Source organism: Camelina sativa, chromosome 17 (genome assembly GCF_000633955.1).
Source record: "Camelina sativa cultivar DH55 chromosome 17, Cs, whole genome shotgun sequence".
Taxonomy (NCBI): domain Eukaryota; kingdom Viridiplantae; phylum Streptophyta; class Magnoliopsida; order Brassicales; family Brassicaceae; genus Camelina; species Camelina sativa.
In genome coordinates this window covers 34,883,746-34,900,155 of record NC_025701.1, presented here as the reverse complement: position 1 = coordinate 34,900,155, position 16,410 = coordinate 34,883,746, and the positions used below count along the sequence as shown (strand labels likewise).

Sequence of the window (16,410 nt, the reverse complement as noted above, 5' to 3'; positions counted from 1 at the left end):
AATATATTGACTTTGCAAGTTCTTATTGTTACATTACACACACAAAATATTTGATTAAGAACACATTAATATAATTTGTTATGTTATATGATTCTATTTATTATAATCAACATGATAATGTTTGTACTTTGGGCTCAAAAGTCCAATTAGATAGTGACCCACGCTCTACAACGTGGGGAAATATTTACATAAATTTAGATTTGTTTATAACAAAATAATAGAAAATTTATGTATTCTATACATTTTATGAAATTATATATTTAATTTACTTAATTTCATACTCTGATTCGACCTGTAGTCTGGTACTATATTTTGGTTTGGTTACAATATCAAATTCGTTAATTATAAATTCGGTAAAGTTTTAAAAAAACCCAACAAAACATGTATTGAAATGAAAAGTAAAGGCATATTTTTGGTCGCTGGCTTCCACAGCTATTCACTTCTGAACAGGGCCATAATGTAATTTACTTGTGTAAACTCGCAACAGAACAAGTAGGAAAGCAGAGCATTTAAAGTAGGTTGATACTCTTAAGGCCATCATTAATGGGAGAACACCAAGGGTGTTCTTAGCCCAAAAAAAATATAAAAATAATGAATAGTGGCTTAGAACACTTTTTTTAGTTCTTGATATAGAACTGTTCTAAGCCCAGTTCTTATTTGACGTGGCTTCATGTGATTGGACGAGATTTTTTGGGAAAAAAAAATATTTTATTTATATAAGGAAGCAATTTAAATGTTAATTTATAAGTTTTTATAATTGTAATATGTTTAAGAATATTATATTAATTTATAAGTATACAATTGCTTTTATATAAGTAAGCAATTTAAATGTTATTTTATAAGTTTTTATAATTTGTAAAATGTTTATGAATATTATTTCACTATATCTTTATTCTAAGAACACCATAATTAGTTCTCCCATTTTTTTTACCTATGATCTTAACAACTGATCTAACATTATTTTCACTATATATTTAATCTAAGAACACAAAAAAAAGTTCTCCCATTAATGATGCCCTAAGAGATGTCAAGTTGCTTAGAGTTGGAATGACTTCTAAATTGTGAACTTTCAGGAACATCAGATTGTGCATTCTTTGAAAAGCCCTTGCGCTTATCATTAATTTACTTATTGTTCTCTGCTATGTCAAATGATACACCTACGGTTGATCCATCACCCTAACAAATATTCCAAAGTAGAATTTGTTAGATGCAAGATGATCTGCTTAAACAACAACGTATAATCATGGTAATGCAAAACCCATCAGATAGAAAACTTACAGTTGCATTTTCTGGAACATCACAAAGTTCCAGGGCATCTACTAGAATCTGGCGTTTCCAAGGCACTTGTCTTGAAACGACTTGTCTGGCCATTACTTGTAGCAAACTGTGCATTACCACTTTACTTTTACGGTCAATATGAATGAGACAACTATTGGCGAGGATTTTTAATTAAAACCTCGACTGGAACATAGATTGAGCAAACAACTTATTGGATTCAAGAAATAAATTTGTAAATAAATTAAGAAATAAATTTGTTCCCCAAGGAAATAAACATATATCTATGTTTTATAGACATTCAATTCTTATTTAACAACAAAACATTCGATTCTTATTCCTATAGTGCTTTCTTATTATTATTTACAACAAACGGTTTATACGAGCATGATTCACAATATATATATATATATATATATATCCATCATTTAGCCTTTGATCGCTTTGTAGCATCGGAGGCTGCACAATGGTAGATTTGTCTCTGAATCTCTGTATTTGTATGGTTTTGTACATTCTGGACCAGCACATTTCTCCCGCGGTGGAGGATAACTGTATCATTTGCAAGGTTGAACCAAGTTAAATTTCGTTTAAACGGCATTGCGTAAATCTCAATGAGGTAATGAGTCCTTGCATCAAATTCATAGCTGTACTTCTAATCGTACCTGTGAGGTGTAGAGCTGAATATAGTTGGCAATCCAAGTTCTTCTGGGAATGTTACGATTGTTCCTGAAGGACCCATCACCCACTTTACTGTGTCTGATCTACGGGCAATCGTGTCTGCAGCCTTCTCCTGCATTACAAAAGATTTCAAACAATCATGAGATTATTAGACAAGAACTCATATGGGATGCTCATAGTTTCATTCAACAGAATGGACAATGCGAATGACCTTTCGAAAGTACAATTGCAGTTTATACCTTGGCCTTCTCTTCTTGGCGTTTCTTTATCTTATCTTCCTTCTTTTTCCTGCTAGAGTCTTGGCCCAGAATCTTCCTGATTGCCTCAGCCTACCCGAAGCGAAAGATATTATCTAAGCTTGCTCGATTTAACCATTCAACTGAAAAAACTAAAATAGGACCAAACCTCTGACTCTCTAGCTGCCTTTTCGACTTGCAGTTTACGTCTCCGAGCAGCCTCAGCTTTCTTTATTTGCTGATCAACCTCTAATCCATTTTCTTTTCGCTCTATAAACAAACAAAACAAGCAAACAACTTTATGTCCGAGAACAATTTGATAAGAATATATGTTGAGCAACAGTATAAGTCTCTGAACTAATGTGACAACCAGAGTAGGCCCTGCGATTGTGTCAACAATCTAATCCAAGCGCCACAGCAAGTATGCCATTAAAAAATTCATAGGGATTGTTTTAAAACGAGCAAGTCAGATATTCATCAAGCTTACTTCTAGGTGGAGCTGGAGGTAAGCCACAAGGAAACTCAATAAGGTTTCCACTATGTCCAGAACGTCTACGAGTAGTCACAGTCATTTCTGTCTTAACTTCACTCTGACCTTCTTCAGCTACTCTTCTTCTAGTTCTCGAGCTCTTATTTCCTGGCTCAACATCTGATACAACCTCTTCTTCCTCATCGTCATCGTCCTTGACATAATCAGCGTCGTCAAATGCTTTTCCCGTTTTATCCTTCTTACCTGACTTCTCTGATGCTCCTACACCACGTGGGAGTTCTACATTTTGTTTCATTACCTTGGAAAGCTTTTTATGTTTTCTGCTCCTTTCTTCATCGTCATCATCTTCCACAGCCACAACTTTAGCCATTTTCATCCTTTTGAGAAACTGAATTTCCTCGTCATCATCATCAAGACTATCGAGTCCCTCATCCAAAACACGCCTCTTAGAAATCCGGTTGCTTTTACGGATCGGATTCGTTTTTGTTTTCCTATCTTGGGTATCATTACATGAATCTGATTTGCTTGCGGTGTCCAGCGGTCTCTCTCTTAGTTTAGTGGATCGCTCGTTTGAAATTTCCTGTGAGTAAAGAAGCAAAACAATAACCAAATACAACTGTAGGAGACAAATTTCATCAGAAACACTGAACATCTCAGGCAGTTACTAGCACAGACTCCAGTGAGAAATTGAGACATATATTTCAGCATTTGAGAAAGGACTTAGTACCTGGTTGGTCTGACTAATTGCCAAGGCATCATCTGGTGCATGAGAAGACTTTGTCGAACACAATCCAATATCAGAAGCACCATCAGAAGCAGAAACTACATTTACAGTTCTTGACGAACCACCGAGTTTTAGCTTAACCTTCTTGATGGTATTCTCATCAAAACCCGCTCGATGTTCTGTTGTGTCAATTGAGTGTTTCCTTTTACAAGGGACAAGAAACCCTTCAGTTGATGCAGTGCTGTGAGCTCCACCTTGCCTCACTAGGTTACTTCCTTGGAACGAACCATTCGTAGAACCTTCATCTGACTCCACTGCTTCTATCTCTTCTATCTTATTCTCATTCTACCAACACAAAGCCAAAATCTTACACATCAGTTAACACAACTAACTCATATATTAGTACACAATGATCTCAAGTGTCATTGATTTAGACATACATCTATAGGCAGAAACTTTTACGGCCGCAGAGTAAAAGTGCTCTACAGAAATACTAAAGAAGTATGAATACTATACCTACCACGAAAACTATTCTCACACAAGTAAAAGAGGTAATATTGTACAATAAGAATTATGTTTACATTGCAAAGATTTATATGTTGGTGGTTTCTTACACTGTCAGGGATTGGTGTGGATGGCAACGACGAAGCATCCTGTAACTGTCGTTCATTCCAAGGCCGGCGCAACGTTGTGCTTCTCTTCTTCTTTGTTGCACTGCTAGTATTACTGAACCCTATACCTCCAAGACTTTCCATAATTGTTTTTGCTTGACTCAAAAATCAAAGCTCCACATACTTGAAGACGTCCCTGAATATATATTACTCATCAGCATCAGATCATGAAATCAGAACATCCACAGCAACAAAGAGCTTATAGCTTAGAAATACACAGCTAAATACAGATTCCCATTTGTTATCAACTTAAGCAAGCCTGTAGAGGAAACACAATAATCAATTTGGAAGAGACTTTTAGAATCCAATTCACAATTCGTTTTCAGGGTCATGGTTTAGAGTCTGAGGTAATTCAAGGATCTTGATTTAGATTCACAACAAAGACAAAAAGCTAATTACTTGAATTAAGAGGTCGATTAAACAAAAATTTACCTGATTTAGATTCAAAGGATCGAATTTTGAGCAAAGGTACGCTGGAATTAGGGTTTATGGTTTATTGGAGTTGACGAAGAAGAAGATGAACTTCACCGTCTTCACTCTCTCTTCTGTGAAGAAGAAGAAGCCAGAGAAACAAAGGGCGTAGGTTAGACTAATAACTTAGTTGCTAAACAGGTATATCTATCTACTGGGCCTTGTATTTCGTTTCTTTGTATAAATCGGCCCATTAAGACAATGCAGTCTCCCTCCACAAACGTAATGTGTGTCTTTAGTTTTTATTTTCCAATAGGGGGGGAATATGTTTGTTTTTATTTTTGGTGGTCCAATAATACTTATATTGAAGCTCTAGATTGATGTTGCGGAAAAAACGAATGAACAATTAATGGATTAAACCTCTCTATTTTTAGGATGAACAACAAACCATCGTGAATGATGCAGCATATTATTCATTATTGTTAGGCCTTGGTGTTGTGTTTCTTGCCCAACAAGTTACGGGTTTTATGTGGTCTTTACGTAGCTTTCAATGAGTATTTATGTTAGTTTTCTATTTTATGTTAGAAGAAGATATACTCTTTACTTTTAGGATTAGAATTAGAATATTTGATGTTTATTTCTTCCCTTAGTTTTTAGATATGATTATCCCTTATAAAAGGGGATCAAACTCTCAGATGTATGGACACTTATTGAATTGATAATAAAGAGTTATATTAAAGAGAGCTTTGTATAAGTCTAGAGAGGAGGACTTTCACCCCCATAAAGATCTTACCTTGAGTAGGACTCTCAGGTCCTATCCATTCTTAGCTTCTGCACTGATGAGAATAAGTTTATTTTTTATGTAAAATTGGTTTATAGTTGGTTTACAACAGATTTCTTTCAATTTTTTTTCTGTTTACATAATTTATGAATGATAAATAAAAAACGGTTCGCTATAGAGATAGATTTCTCCGCTCCAATTATTGTAGGGTACCCATTCCTTACTAAAACTGCTTATACTGATTATCAAAATCCAATGGACAATATCACAAAATGATTTTATATAATCCATTAAATCTGAAATTATTCATTAAAATTTTGAAAAAACAAGCAAACGACAAATTGTTAAAATATGATCCATTATAATGATAAATGATCATGATCTCCATTATAGTGTATTACTCCTTCTTCTTATCATTTGAGAAGGCCGATTAAGATGAGAAAACCTACAGATCCATAGTTATCAATTCTTTCAAAAATATTATGATTTCACACAACAAGTGTGGTTCTTCGATTATCTCCAGTTCTCTGGTTTCAATAGGCATGTCGTTTTCTTTAATGTATTGTATCAGCTTCTTCTTCAACACCTAAATTCACATAAATTTTATTAATGATTTGTAGACAAACTATAATTAAAGAAAATACCCTAAAACAACACAAACCCAGCTTTTTTGCTTTCAAATATATATACTAAAAATTTTATTTAAAAAATCCAAACTTTTTTTATGTTTAAACCAAAACCATTTTGAACCTATTCCTAGATTTTTATGAACCCTTTTTATACCTAGCTTGGATTATATTTTCAGGGTCTTAAAGATTTTTGTTTGGTAATTTTAGACAAAACAAAAAAAATATATATATACTATGATATATTTTTAAATTGACTATTATCACCTTGAAACGCCTTTTTTGTTTTCTCGAAGTTAGGCGCATCATATCACTTAGTATGGATTCAAGCTCGAAAATCGGAATTTTTTTCGCCATCTGGCACTTTCCTTCTGTATTCTGTGGTGGTTCCATATCTGGATCATCGACTTCAACCTCAAGAATTGTAATTGTGTTCACCATCGTACACTCTTCATCTCCCTCTGGTGGTGGTTCAACGTTTAGATTGAAATCGACTGTATGGTGCATCACCCTCTTTCCACGATCCATTTTTTGATTATTCTTATTTGTATTGTAACAAGAGCTCAATTGGTTTTTGTAAAGTAGACAACGTTTCAAAAAAGGATTTGTTTGGTCTTATATTTTTTTTCTGGTCATCGACTTTAATTGCTTGACTCAAATGAGCCAATTTTGGGAAACATTTTTTATATAGAAATTTAATAGCCAATTTGTTTGGTCTTTAATTTTTTTTGGTAAATTTTAAATCTTTGAATGAATTAATAATTAATCCAAAAAAATCGCAAGTATTAATGTCATATGTGTATGATCTTTTACTAGTTTATTTGTTTTTATTTTTTGGCATCTTAATAAATTTATTCGCAAGTATAAATTTATTTTCTGCAAAAAAACATCAAAATCACTTTTTTTTAATATTACGACCTATCTCCGAAAAATGTAGATGAACCATACCCTAAGTCAAATATATTATGCAATATAACTCTCATACATATGTTTTATACGTTTTAGTGGTTACATACATTATATTGTTAAAATCTTTAGCTTCCTCATTGCCAAAGCTTTGATTTGATATATGATTATCAAAACTTTACAAACTTAATGGTGATGGCAATATGTTATATTGCATATTATTTTTTACGCTGTAGGATTAATCCGCTTTTTTAGATGGAAAATAAAGTTGTAAAAATGGTAACTTGAATCTTTAGTTATTTATATAATAGAAAATCCTTGTAAAATTTTTCAGAAAATTAATATTCTTTGTATGAAAAATAAATTAATTATTATCATTTGAAATTAGTTTACATTTAGTAATAGTGAAAATTAATTTTTGAAAATGTATTTAGATAAGAACTTAGCTATTAGTATTTTAATCTAAATAATTCTTAAATTTTTAATGTAACTATAAAATTTCACCCAAGATTTTTTTTTTCTTTCTAAATCATACTTAAAATTAAAATTAGGAAAGGATATTCAACTTCTTCTTATAGTTAGTTTCATATGAGTTTTAGTTACGCTATTTGACTAGAGAGAATATATAAGTTGAAGGATGGAACCATTTATTTTGAAATGATCCGACCCGTTCTATATAAAAAAATAATATAAAATATTAATTTAGTTAAAAATTAATAATCTTCTATTGTAACCTACTCTCTCATTATTCTATTAATCAAAACTGTTTTATCTTTCCCTACTACAAAGCTAGCTTTAAAGGAAACCACTAATTATTTAACTAAATCTGGAAAAATGAAATTATATAATAATAAAACATGTATTGTACTAAAACAATTTTGATTAATAAAATAATGAGAGGGCAGGTTACAATAGAAGATTAATAAATTTTATGAAATTGTGTGAAAGATATGAATACAAAATGAGAAAAGAGTATTACAATGTTGTCTTTAGAAAAAAACAGTATTAATTTAGTTAAATTGGAAAAGTAAAAAAAAAATATAATAAACACATGTTATCTTTTTTTTTTTCTGTCAACAATTTCTTAAAGTAAAAGGGTGAGCTAACAAAACCGGAGAAACATTATTTACATACAATACAAAATGCAGTAAAACATGAATATTTCGTACTAATTTATCCGCTTTGAAATTGGTACTACGAAGAATTATAAAGAAATCAAAATGAGAGAACTCCTTGTTGCTCTTCTCTACTTCATCTAAATAGGTCGGAAAAAGCTAATCATTCTGATATCGCCTACATATGGGAGTTAGTCATTTGTATAAACTTTAAAAGCCGCCTAACCGAAACACCAAACATATAACTAATTGTGGACAAATCAAGAATAGGCCATATAAATCTCCAGCCTGAACAAGAGGAAGCTCTTGTTAAGCAAAGCAAATCCGATTTCAAGCTAAAACTCGACGAAAATAGAAAGAAAAAAAAAACAATTGTCAACAAGATACACTGAATTCAATTACAGAGATGAGTTATGGCTGGAAATACCGTAGCCGAAACATTTCCATATCCAAATCCGACGAATGTCAACAGCTCAAACTGGCCGAATGAGGAACAAACCACCAAAGATTTAAAACAATAAAGATCATTCCTAGTCGAATCGATGGTGGCCGGAGCTATGAAAGCCTCCGGTTGATTGAAAAAAAAAAAAAAGCAACGACTGTTGAAACTGGAATAGGAAGAATAGAGAAAACTTTGAAGGCAAAAAAGTTAAAAGTAAAAAATTGTTCATGATAAAACAAAGATCTCCTATAGGTTAAAAACGATTTTAAATTTAGAACTTCATTTTTTTTTTTCATTTACAGAGAAAAAAAGATAAACTAGTTTTACTAATGTTTTCACGCCCGGTCCGGACCAAATCCAAAGATATGAAAACAACGTCAAATCCAAAGATATCCAGAACTTTATATAAATCCTCATTGATCTGAACTCTGGAATGTCATGAAGAAACCAACTACAGTACAAGCGTTTAACAACATCACATAAATTTTAAAAGCTTACTCCAAAGAACTCCAGAGAATGTGGTTGCTTCTCGCTTCTTACCAGGAGCCTTCAGCACTGGCGGTTGGGTTGTGGAACGATGAGTATTCCCAGAATGTCTTCAATGAGTATGGCTGAGAAACCGTCACGCCTTCTTCTGTGATCTTTGCTATCTGCACATTTTTCATGTTTACCGTTATTACAATCCAGATGAAGAACTCCAACCAAACTAAATGTGAGGTTATTCTTGTTCATGAGATAAGATAACGGGCAAAAAACTTGTTATCAAAGACAAACCTGAAGCTTGTTAATAGCAGATCTGTCACGGTAAAGAAGCACACGCATACATTTCTCAAGGAGCTTGACACCATCTTCAAAGCTCAGGTCCGCATGCCACTCATCACGAAGAATTGGCCTCGCGAGATGGTTTCCAAAGCCAGTGGCAACATGATCATCCTCAAAACTAACACCAATCATTGAAACCTAGAGAGAATCAAACAAAACCAAATCATTAGCTACATTCAAAAGAAGATTATTATATATATGTGAATGAAAAGTCTGACGCATACCATTCCAAGGTAACTTTTCCCGTTTTTGACGCCTCCAAGGACGAGAGTGTTCCACAGAGGGTTAAACTTGTTCCGACGGTTATACATCACACGGGTCAGATAGTTGTGAATCTCTTTTGGTCCCAAAGAATTACCATCATCCCACATGTTATCGTTCAGGCTGTGTAAAAACGAGGGGTCGTGAGGCATAACAAGAAGGAAATATTTTTTTTTTTTAAAAGAGAAAAATTGAAACAAACAGATTCTTACGTGAGCTCATCAAGATAACGGAGAATCTCCTGAAAGTCACTGATTTCTCCACTGGCACCAAGAAGAGAATGCTTGCCAATAGCCTTCATCCTCTCAATGTTCTTGTATCTTAAGGTGGATCCATATGAACCTACAGATTCGCAAAAGTTTGAAGGTGAGTTGAAGCTACAAAAGTATCATCATTTACTCTCAGATGAAAAAATTCCAGGAAACCAAGTACACACAGAGATCATCAGCATCACTAACCATACAGACATCTGATAGTTCTTTTGCATATAGTGAGTTGGTGTTAAACTATCTCGCTAATGTACACAAGGGACTAGAAGCAGTCAAAACTTATCAACTATATTTTCTTGTTCATTCAAACTTGTGCACTCAAATCAATGAAATAATCCTCAACTTATAGCCCACCCTAAATATTAAGATAACAGAGAGCAGGAACAGCCGGTGTATATATTGGAACGAATATGTAGGTAGGCAAACAAACGCATGAGAAAACTAAACTGTCACAAGAAAGCAGACCAATAAACAGCAAAAAAGCAATTGCATGTCTTTGTTTTAGCCACAAATACATATTCTTATCATGAAAGCAATTGCAGACCCGAAAAAGATGCAACCAACCAAGTTGACCAGAAACGTTGTATCTCACTTTCATCATCATGTCTGAATATCTCAAACAGATCATGTGTATTAAAGTAACAGCTAAAGAACTGCAACAAAAGATACTAACCATACTACAAATGAGGCATAAAAGACACTAAATAAATAAAATTAAAAGGAACCATGTGGATGAAGCTACCACTCCAAACAACCTGAATGCTTAACAGACCATGAATGTATACAAAAGAGCATACATGGGACTATCTACTACGAAAACAAAATCAATGTCAATAATAAGATTCTAAACATCATTCAGAATTCATGCTGATCAATACCCATGATGTATTTCAATACCGTGCTGTGATCTCTCACCAAAAAGAAACAGATTTACCTAAAACAAACACAAGTGACGCAAAGCAAACGCTGCAAGCAATCAAGCTCATAAATCTAAACATAGATTGCAAGTAAACTTGCGCAAACTCCTAAGAAAACATGAATCCAAGACTAAATTCAATTACTTAACCTAATGAGCATGGAAGTACAAGTACAAATTACCCGTAAAACAGTGAAATGCAACAACGAAAGAGCTGAAACTTGGAATAAGAAACATACCTCCCATGTCAGAAGCCATCAAAACCCCATCTTTGTACTTGATTGCAACAATTGAAGTTCCAGTAACATATGGGTACCTAACCAAAATTTCACAACATAAACCCTAAAAATCCAAAATCGAATCCTAAAATCGAAAACCCTACATAATAAGCATAAGAGAAAGAGAATTTTTTACAGCGTTCTTTGTGATTCAGCTTCTGCGACCTTCCCAGCATCTCCGTTCTCAATCGGAATAGTAAACTACTCAGACGAAGAACAAAATCAAAATCAGGAACAAATAAATCAAACCCAGAAGAATCAGAAGCATACACAGTGAATAAAAACATTAAAGTTTACAGATTGATCTGAATACTTACAGTCATCTTCTCGAAAATTCGTAGTAAGCTTCTGAGATTTTTAGGTTCTTCTTCTTCAAGATCTGATGTTTTTTTCGTTTTTGTTTACCTCTCACTAAAAAGACTTCTGCGATTTCCTTTTGCTCAAGAAACAAACTGAACCGGTTCTAACCCGGTGTTTACTGGTTAAACCTGGTTATTGATCTATTGATCTCACACAAATATCAATTTTATCGGTTTAAACCGGTTCTTGACCTGACTCGATCTCACACAAATATCAAGTTTATCGGTTTAACCCGGTTATGGACCTGTCTTGTTTCACACAAATATCAATGTTATCGGTTTAAACCGGTTATTGACCTGACTCAATCACAAATATCAATATTATTGGTTACCCACTCTAAAATCAATTTTATCGGTTTATATAATGAGTTGACCCGACCCGAAATAATGCGGGTTTATACATGACCCGACCCGAATAAACTCAACTATCAAATAAGCCCAAGTCCAGTAATATTCAAACTTCAACTCTCTCTCTTGAGTCTTCTTCACCTTCTAGAATCGTCTTTGCTCATTCTCGTCGACTGTTTTCTCGCCGGAGAATATCTCTCAGTATGGCTAGGTCACCGAACAAACACGGCCGAGATCAAACTCAGGTAACCAATTTTAACTCAATTCATCTTCGTTTCATGAATCGCCTCTACCTAAGGTCGCTGTTTACTAAGGATTGAGAAGAAACAAAAAAAAAATAAAAATGGAAACGATTCGCGCTTCTTAGTTCCACTTCGTTATCTAGATTATTAATAGAACGAATTGTAGTATACTTGTTTATGTGTATAGATTATGAATGAAGTAGATTTGGATTCGATTTTTTTTTTTGGTTTACAGGATTTCCAGGGATTTTTGAATGACTTGCAGGATTGGGAACTTTCATTGAAGGATAAAGACAAGAAGATGAAGCAGAGACCTTCTAATTCGTTGAATCCGGTTCGTTCTTTACTTCTTTTGAATGTGTATACCTTGGAATTAAAAAAAATTCAGAAGTTACTCCCATTTTATAAGTTTGATTGCATCCTTATAAGGTTTTTTTTGTTTTGGAACTTTCAGAGTAATGAGATATTTAGACCAGGTGGTTCAGGGGAGTATGACTTTGTTAAGAATCATGGTTCTATTAGTGATTTGTCGAGTAGTTTGATCGGAGAAAGTCCATTGGATGCTAATTCAGAGAAGGAGCAGGTACTTAATTGTCTTCAAGCTATGCTTTTATCATGTGAGATCCTCTTGGTGATGTATACTTAATGGATCTTACTCTTCAATACAGGGGAATGAATTTTTCAAGCAGAAGAAATTTAATGAGGCGATTGATTGTTACTCTCGGAGCATTGCTTTATCACCTAATGCTGTGGCTTATGCAAATCGCGCGATGGCTTACCTAAAAATCAAAAGGTTATAGCTCATTGTCTTTTTTATTGGTTTCCATGAGTGTGAGGCTTGTTTGTCTTGTCTTTCATGAGTGTGAGGCTTGTTTGTCTTGTCTTCCATCAGCAGATAATCTCTAAGCTATTTTTTCTGATCTTTGTAAAATGTTTCTTACGTTAGATATCGAGAGGCTGAGGTAGACTGCACAGAAGCCTTAAATCTGGATGATCGATATATAAAAGCATACTCACGCCGAGCGACAGCTAGAAAAGAACTTGGAATGATTAAAGAGGCCAAAGAAGGTATCACCCAGACGGCCAGACCCATATATTCATTCAATCTGTTCTCTTGAGATACATACAATTTCTTTATTACATGTTGCTGGATATGTAAGGTGATTAAAATTACTTGCAGATGCGGAGTTTGCTTTAAGATTGGAGCCTGAGAGCGAGGAACTTAAGAAGCAATATGCCAACATCAAATCTTTGCTCGAGAAAGTAATATTTTCATACGTTGTTTTCTGTATATTTGCCAGATAAACTTTCTATGCTTCGCAAACGGTTAACTTTTTGAATTCGGAGCAGGAAATCATTGAGAAAGCCAGTGGAGCAATGCAAAGCACTGCACAAGACTTACTCAAAAAATCAGGTTTGGATAAGAAAACAAAAATGTCAAATGCAGAAATGACTATGAAGCCGGTGACTCTAGGGGCCAAAACGAACAGGGATATGGTTCAGCCTTTTCCAGGTAGCAAGGAAAGTTCGGGAAAGAAGCTCATTGAAAATGTACAACCTGAGGTATATTCCAAAGTTTATTCTGTTTGATATATCCTAAGTTCAAAAATGCACATCTAAAAAAGGTCGTGTAGAATTTGTTATACTAGTAAAGTTTGTCTGATATTATTATCACATTGAATCTTTATCTCTAATTAGCCCAGATGGAATTTTCGAGAGCTTGTCTCATGGTACTTGTCATCCAAACTTTTATTCTTGTGTGGCATCTCAGGAGAAAAGAAAAGAAGGTACGAAGAAAATTGCAGCTCTCACGGAAAATCTAGACAGCAAAAAATTGACGCCTAGAAGCCCAAGTTATGAAAAGGAGGCGAAGTCTTCTGACAGAAATGGTACTCAGCCTTCTGCACTGGTAAGTATTGGTGATCTGAGTGTTGTTATAAAAAGGTTGACGTGATACAACAAAATCCAGTCTGATGCTACAAAACTTGTCCCTACTCTAATTTTACAGGGAAACAAGGTTTCCAAAAAGCTGGAACTAAAACCATCAGTACACGAGCTTGCTGCTCATGCAGCGTCACTTGCAATGACTGAAGTTTCTAAAAACATTAAAGCCCCAAAATCTGCTTACGAATTTGAGAACTCTTGGCGGAGTTTTTCTGGCGACCGTGCCCTACAAACCCAACTGTTGAAGGTTTGTTAGCACATTCCTCTTTCTTAGTGGATGGAGTTAAGTACCACCTGCCAAAACTTATTTATCGAATTCCTGAATAACAGTGTCACCCATCATGTTTGTAAATGTATTAGGTCATGTCTCCGAGCTCTTTACCTCAGGTTTTCAAGAACGCCTTGACTTCTCCGGTGCTAGTTGACATAATAAAATGTGTAGCCTCATTTTTCGCGTGAGTAAGCTGAACATTTGTATATTTTGGCCTCACTAGAAAGTCTGTTAAAAAAAAGGTGCTTATGGTTTTCTGAATGTTGCAGTGAAGACATGGATTTGGCTGTCAAATACATTGAGAACCTAACAAAGGTTCCTAGATTCAACATGCTCGTCATGTGCCTTACCTCAACCGAGAAAAACGGTACTCCCTTTATCTGCTTCATGTCATGTCAACGATCTTTAATATAATCAGAGCATATACATGTTGTGTAAATGACCTTGCATCATAATATTTGTGATATTTGATTTCTTTTGGAGCAGAGCTTCTGAAGATATGGGAGGATGTTTTTTGCCATAAAGCAACTCCAGTGGAGTATTCAGAGGTCTTAGACAAACTGAGGTCGAGATACTGCCTCAAACAGTAACCTAGGGAGATGGATCTTTTAAGCAGCGTACATGGTGAAAGATTTTGCACACCCAGTAAGCATTTTTCAATGATCATTAACCAGTTTTTTGTTTGCGGTCCAAAAAGATACCGGTTCTGGTTTTGTTCATATATTTACCGGTGAATCGTAGAATATAAAAACCGGGATCTTGACATCTTGTTCAGGTTAAACTCTTCAATTATTCAAAGCTATTGCCATTTTTCATTTCCCAATGTGTGTTGTTTGCATGTTGGAGAGTTTCCTTTAAAATAGGTTTAAGATTCTGAATCTAAATTGCGACAATTGGAACTTAGAATAGAAACAATGCTCTTCTATTTTCATAGACGACATGAGCAGCACAAGAATCATGTTCTGAGGAATTAGATCTTTTTCTACTTTAGGATGTAATCTTACAAAGTCTGCTCTTTGAACAGAGCCGAAAGCAAAAACTTCCAACCAATCGTATCGTTATCGTAATAATGGGACACTTTATTATGTTCATATCTTTGTTTTATTTCCGACAAGAATAATCGGTTCTGTCTAACAGAATCTGATTGACCACCCTTTGCAAATTGCAATAGACATCACAGAATCCACAACCAAAAAAGAAGTGGTCATTGTCAATTTCAAATCAGATGCTAAGAAACAGAACAAAAGAAGAAGATAAAGACAAGATCAAGACTGTAGCAAAAACAGCCAACATTTTTCGTAATTTTAAAAAGGCACATCATAAGATAGATCAAGAAAACTTTAATCAAGCAGCTATTTTTTAAGTAAGTTGTTCTTCGCCTGCGAACTCCTCGATAATGTTCTTCTTGTTCATAATCACGTGGATCTTGGAACAGTTACACGCGAGATCCGAAGCTTGATCTATGTGATCATGAACAACACCATTATTAATACCATCTCCACCGAGCTTCCTTGAGATAACAATGGAGTTGATAACTTCATCGGTCGGGTGGTAAACAGATAAAACTTGGAAACCTTGCAGATCACAAGGTTCGACGATAGGATAGAGAAATGCTCTAGGTCCATGAGCGCTTCTCAACATGAGCAAAGCACCAGGAGACATGTGTTTCTCAAGATGCTCGATGACTTTAACTTTCTCCTTTTTATCCATCCCGACAAGAGCAGCCAAGAACACAACGTCGAAGCCCTTCAAGCTCTCGGTCACATCCATTACGTCAACGGTATGAAAGAACATACGTTGAGAGAGATCGGGATCAGACGAAACCAAACGAGCTGCAACCGAGTTCGCTGATGCATCGATGTCGAAGTTGTGAAAGATCGAGTCTTTGAGATGGAAAGAGGCAAGAACAATGGAAGTAAGAGGGAGAGGACCAGAGCCAATGAAGGCTACAGTCTTTGGAACAGATCCGTTAAGGTTCTGATCGAGGAGATCGAACTCGAGCTTGCTTAATTTGAGATAGTTGTTGTAGTAAGGAAATAGATTCAAATGGTGAAGTGGGTTGTCTTCAAAAGAAGTTAAGATTGAAGAGAAGTGATGCTCCAAGTAACCTTCAGCTTCTCCACAAATTTTGATGAGGTTTGATCTCATCTCTTGGATGCTTTCGGACATCTTGGTGACGTCGATGTTAGGGTTTGGTGGTATGCATGTGGACACGAGCTGCTTGAAGAGAGTGTCGACATCTTCACAAGGCTTCAGGGTCTCGAGCTTCGAGATCTTTTCGTACAGATCGCAGATCGTGTTCACTAGCTGGTCGTCTTGGCAGTAACCCATGTCGACACTATGTG

At 35.0% G+C, this 16,410-nt stretch overlaps 4 protein-coding genes across 5 annotated transcripts; 1 reads left to right on the top strand and 3 right to left on the bottom strand.

Moving 5' to 3' along the window:
- LOC104758980 lies at positions 1,532-4,651 on the bottom strand. Its single transcript, XM_010481954.1, has 8 exons — positions 4,507-4,651; positions 4,018-4,210; positions 3,407-3,748; positions 2,677-3,259; positions 2,359-2,459; positions 2,193-2,282; positions 1,938-2,065; positions 1,532-1,824 (listed from the first exon to the last, which is right to left on the bottom strand). Exons 2-8 carry the CDS (start codon positions 4,156-4,158, stop codon positions 1,704-1,706), a joined length of 1,506 nt encoding a protein of 501 aa, XP_010480256.1. The 5' UTR covers positions 4,159-4,210; positions 4,507-4,651; the 3' UTR covers positions 1,532-1,703.
- On the bottom strand, positions 8,659-11,316 carry LOC104758979 (proteasome subunit beta type-4-like). Its single transcript, XM_010481953.2, has 7 exons — positions 11,219-11,316; positions 11,038-11,102; positions 10,863-10,939; positions 9,651-9,780; positions 9,402-9,561; positions 9,130-9,315; positions 8,659-9,005 (listed from the first exon to the last, which is right to left on the bottom strand). The coding sequence occupies exons 1-7, from the start codon at positions 11,222-11,224 to the stop codon at positions 8,892-8,894; spliced, it is 738 nt and encodes a 245-aa protein (XP_010480255.1). The 5' UTR covers positions 11,225-11,316; the 3' UTR covers positions 8,659-8,891.
- LOC104758978 (RNA polymerase II-associated protein 3) lies at positions 11,730-14,880 on the top strand. 2 transcript variants are annotated; one of them, XM_010481951.1, is made up of 12 exons: positions 11,730-11,853; positions 12,116-12,184; positions 12,305-12,433; positions 12,519-12,643; positions 12,797-12,918; positions 13,031-13,113; positions 13,201-13,413; positions 13,622-13,759; positions 13,859-14,041; positions 14,155-14,249; positions 14,335-14,432; positions 14,552-14,880. In XM_010481951.1, exons 1-12 carry the CDS (start codon positions 11,812-11,814, stop codon positions 14,653-14,655), a joined length of 1,401 nt encoding a protein of 466 aa, XP_010480253.1. In that variant the 5' UTR covers positions 11,730-11,811; the 3' UTR covers positions 14,656-14,880. The 2 variants fall into 2 exon arrangements, with proteins under 2 accessions (XP_010480253.1, XP_010480252.1); XM_010481950.1 differs by having other exon boundaries at positions 12,086-12,184.
- LOC104758977 (probable nicotianamine synthase 4) lies at positions 15,124-16,404 on the bottom strand. The gene has a single exon (XM_010481949.1). It carries the CDS (start codon positions 16,394-16,396, stop codon positions 15,425-15,427), a length of 972 nt encoding a protein of 323 aa, XP_010480251.1. The 5' UTR covers positions 16,397-16,404; the 3' UTR covers positions 15,124-15,424.

Coding starts and splice junctions, on each gene's coding strand:
- LOC104758980 (XM_010481954.1), bottom strand. CDS start 4,158: ATGGAAAGTCTTGGAGGTATAGGGTTCAGTAATACTAGCAGTGCAACA. Junction 2,283..2,358: donor AGGCAGCTAGAGAGTCAGAG/GTTTGGTCCTAT, acceptor CGCTTCGGGTAG/GCTGAGGCAATCAGGAAGAT. Junction 1,825..1,937: donor TTCAGCTCTACACCTCACAG/GTACGATTAGAA, acceptor CAAATGATACAG/TTATCCTCCACCGCGGGAGA.
- LOC104758977 (XM_010481949.1), bottom strand. CDS start 16,396: ATGGGTTACTGCCAAGACGACCAGCTAGTGAACACGATCTGCGATCTG.
- LOC104758979 (XM_010481953.2), bottom strand. Junction 9,781..10,862: donor GATGGCTTCTGACATGGGAG/GTATGTTTCTTA, acceptor GCGAATCTGTAG/GTTCATATGGATCCACCTTA. Junction 9,316..9,401: donor GGAAAAGTTACCTTGGAATG/GTATGCGTCAGA, acceptor GATTCTCTCTAG/GTTTCAATGATTGGTGTTAG.
- LOC104758978 (XM_010481950.1), top strand. CDS start 11,812: ATGGCTAGGTCACCGAACAAACACGGCCGAGATCAAACTCAG. Junction 12,434..12,518: donor CTAATTCAGAGAAGGAGCAG/GTACTTAATTGT, acceptor TCTTCAATACAG/GGGAATGAATTTTTCAAGCA. Junction 13,760..13,858: donor GTACTCAGCCTTCTGCACTG/GTAAGTATTGGT, acceptor CTAATTTTACAG/GGAAACAAGGTTTCCAAAAA.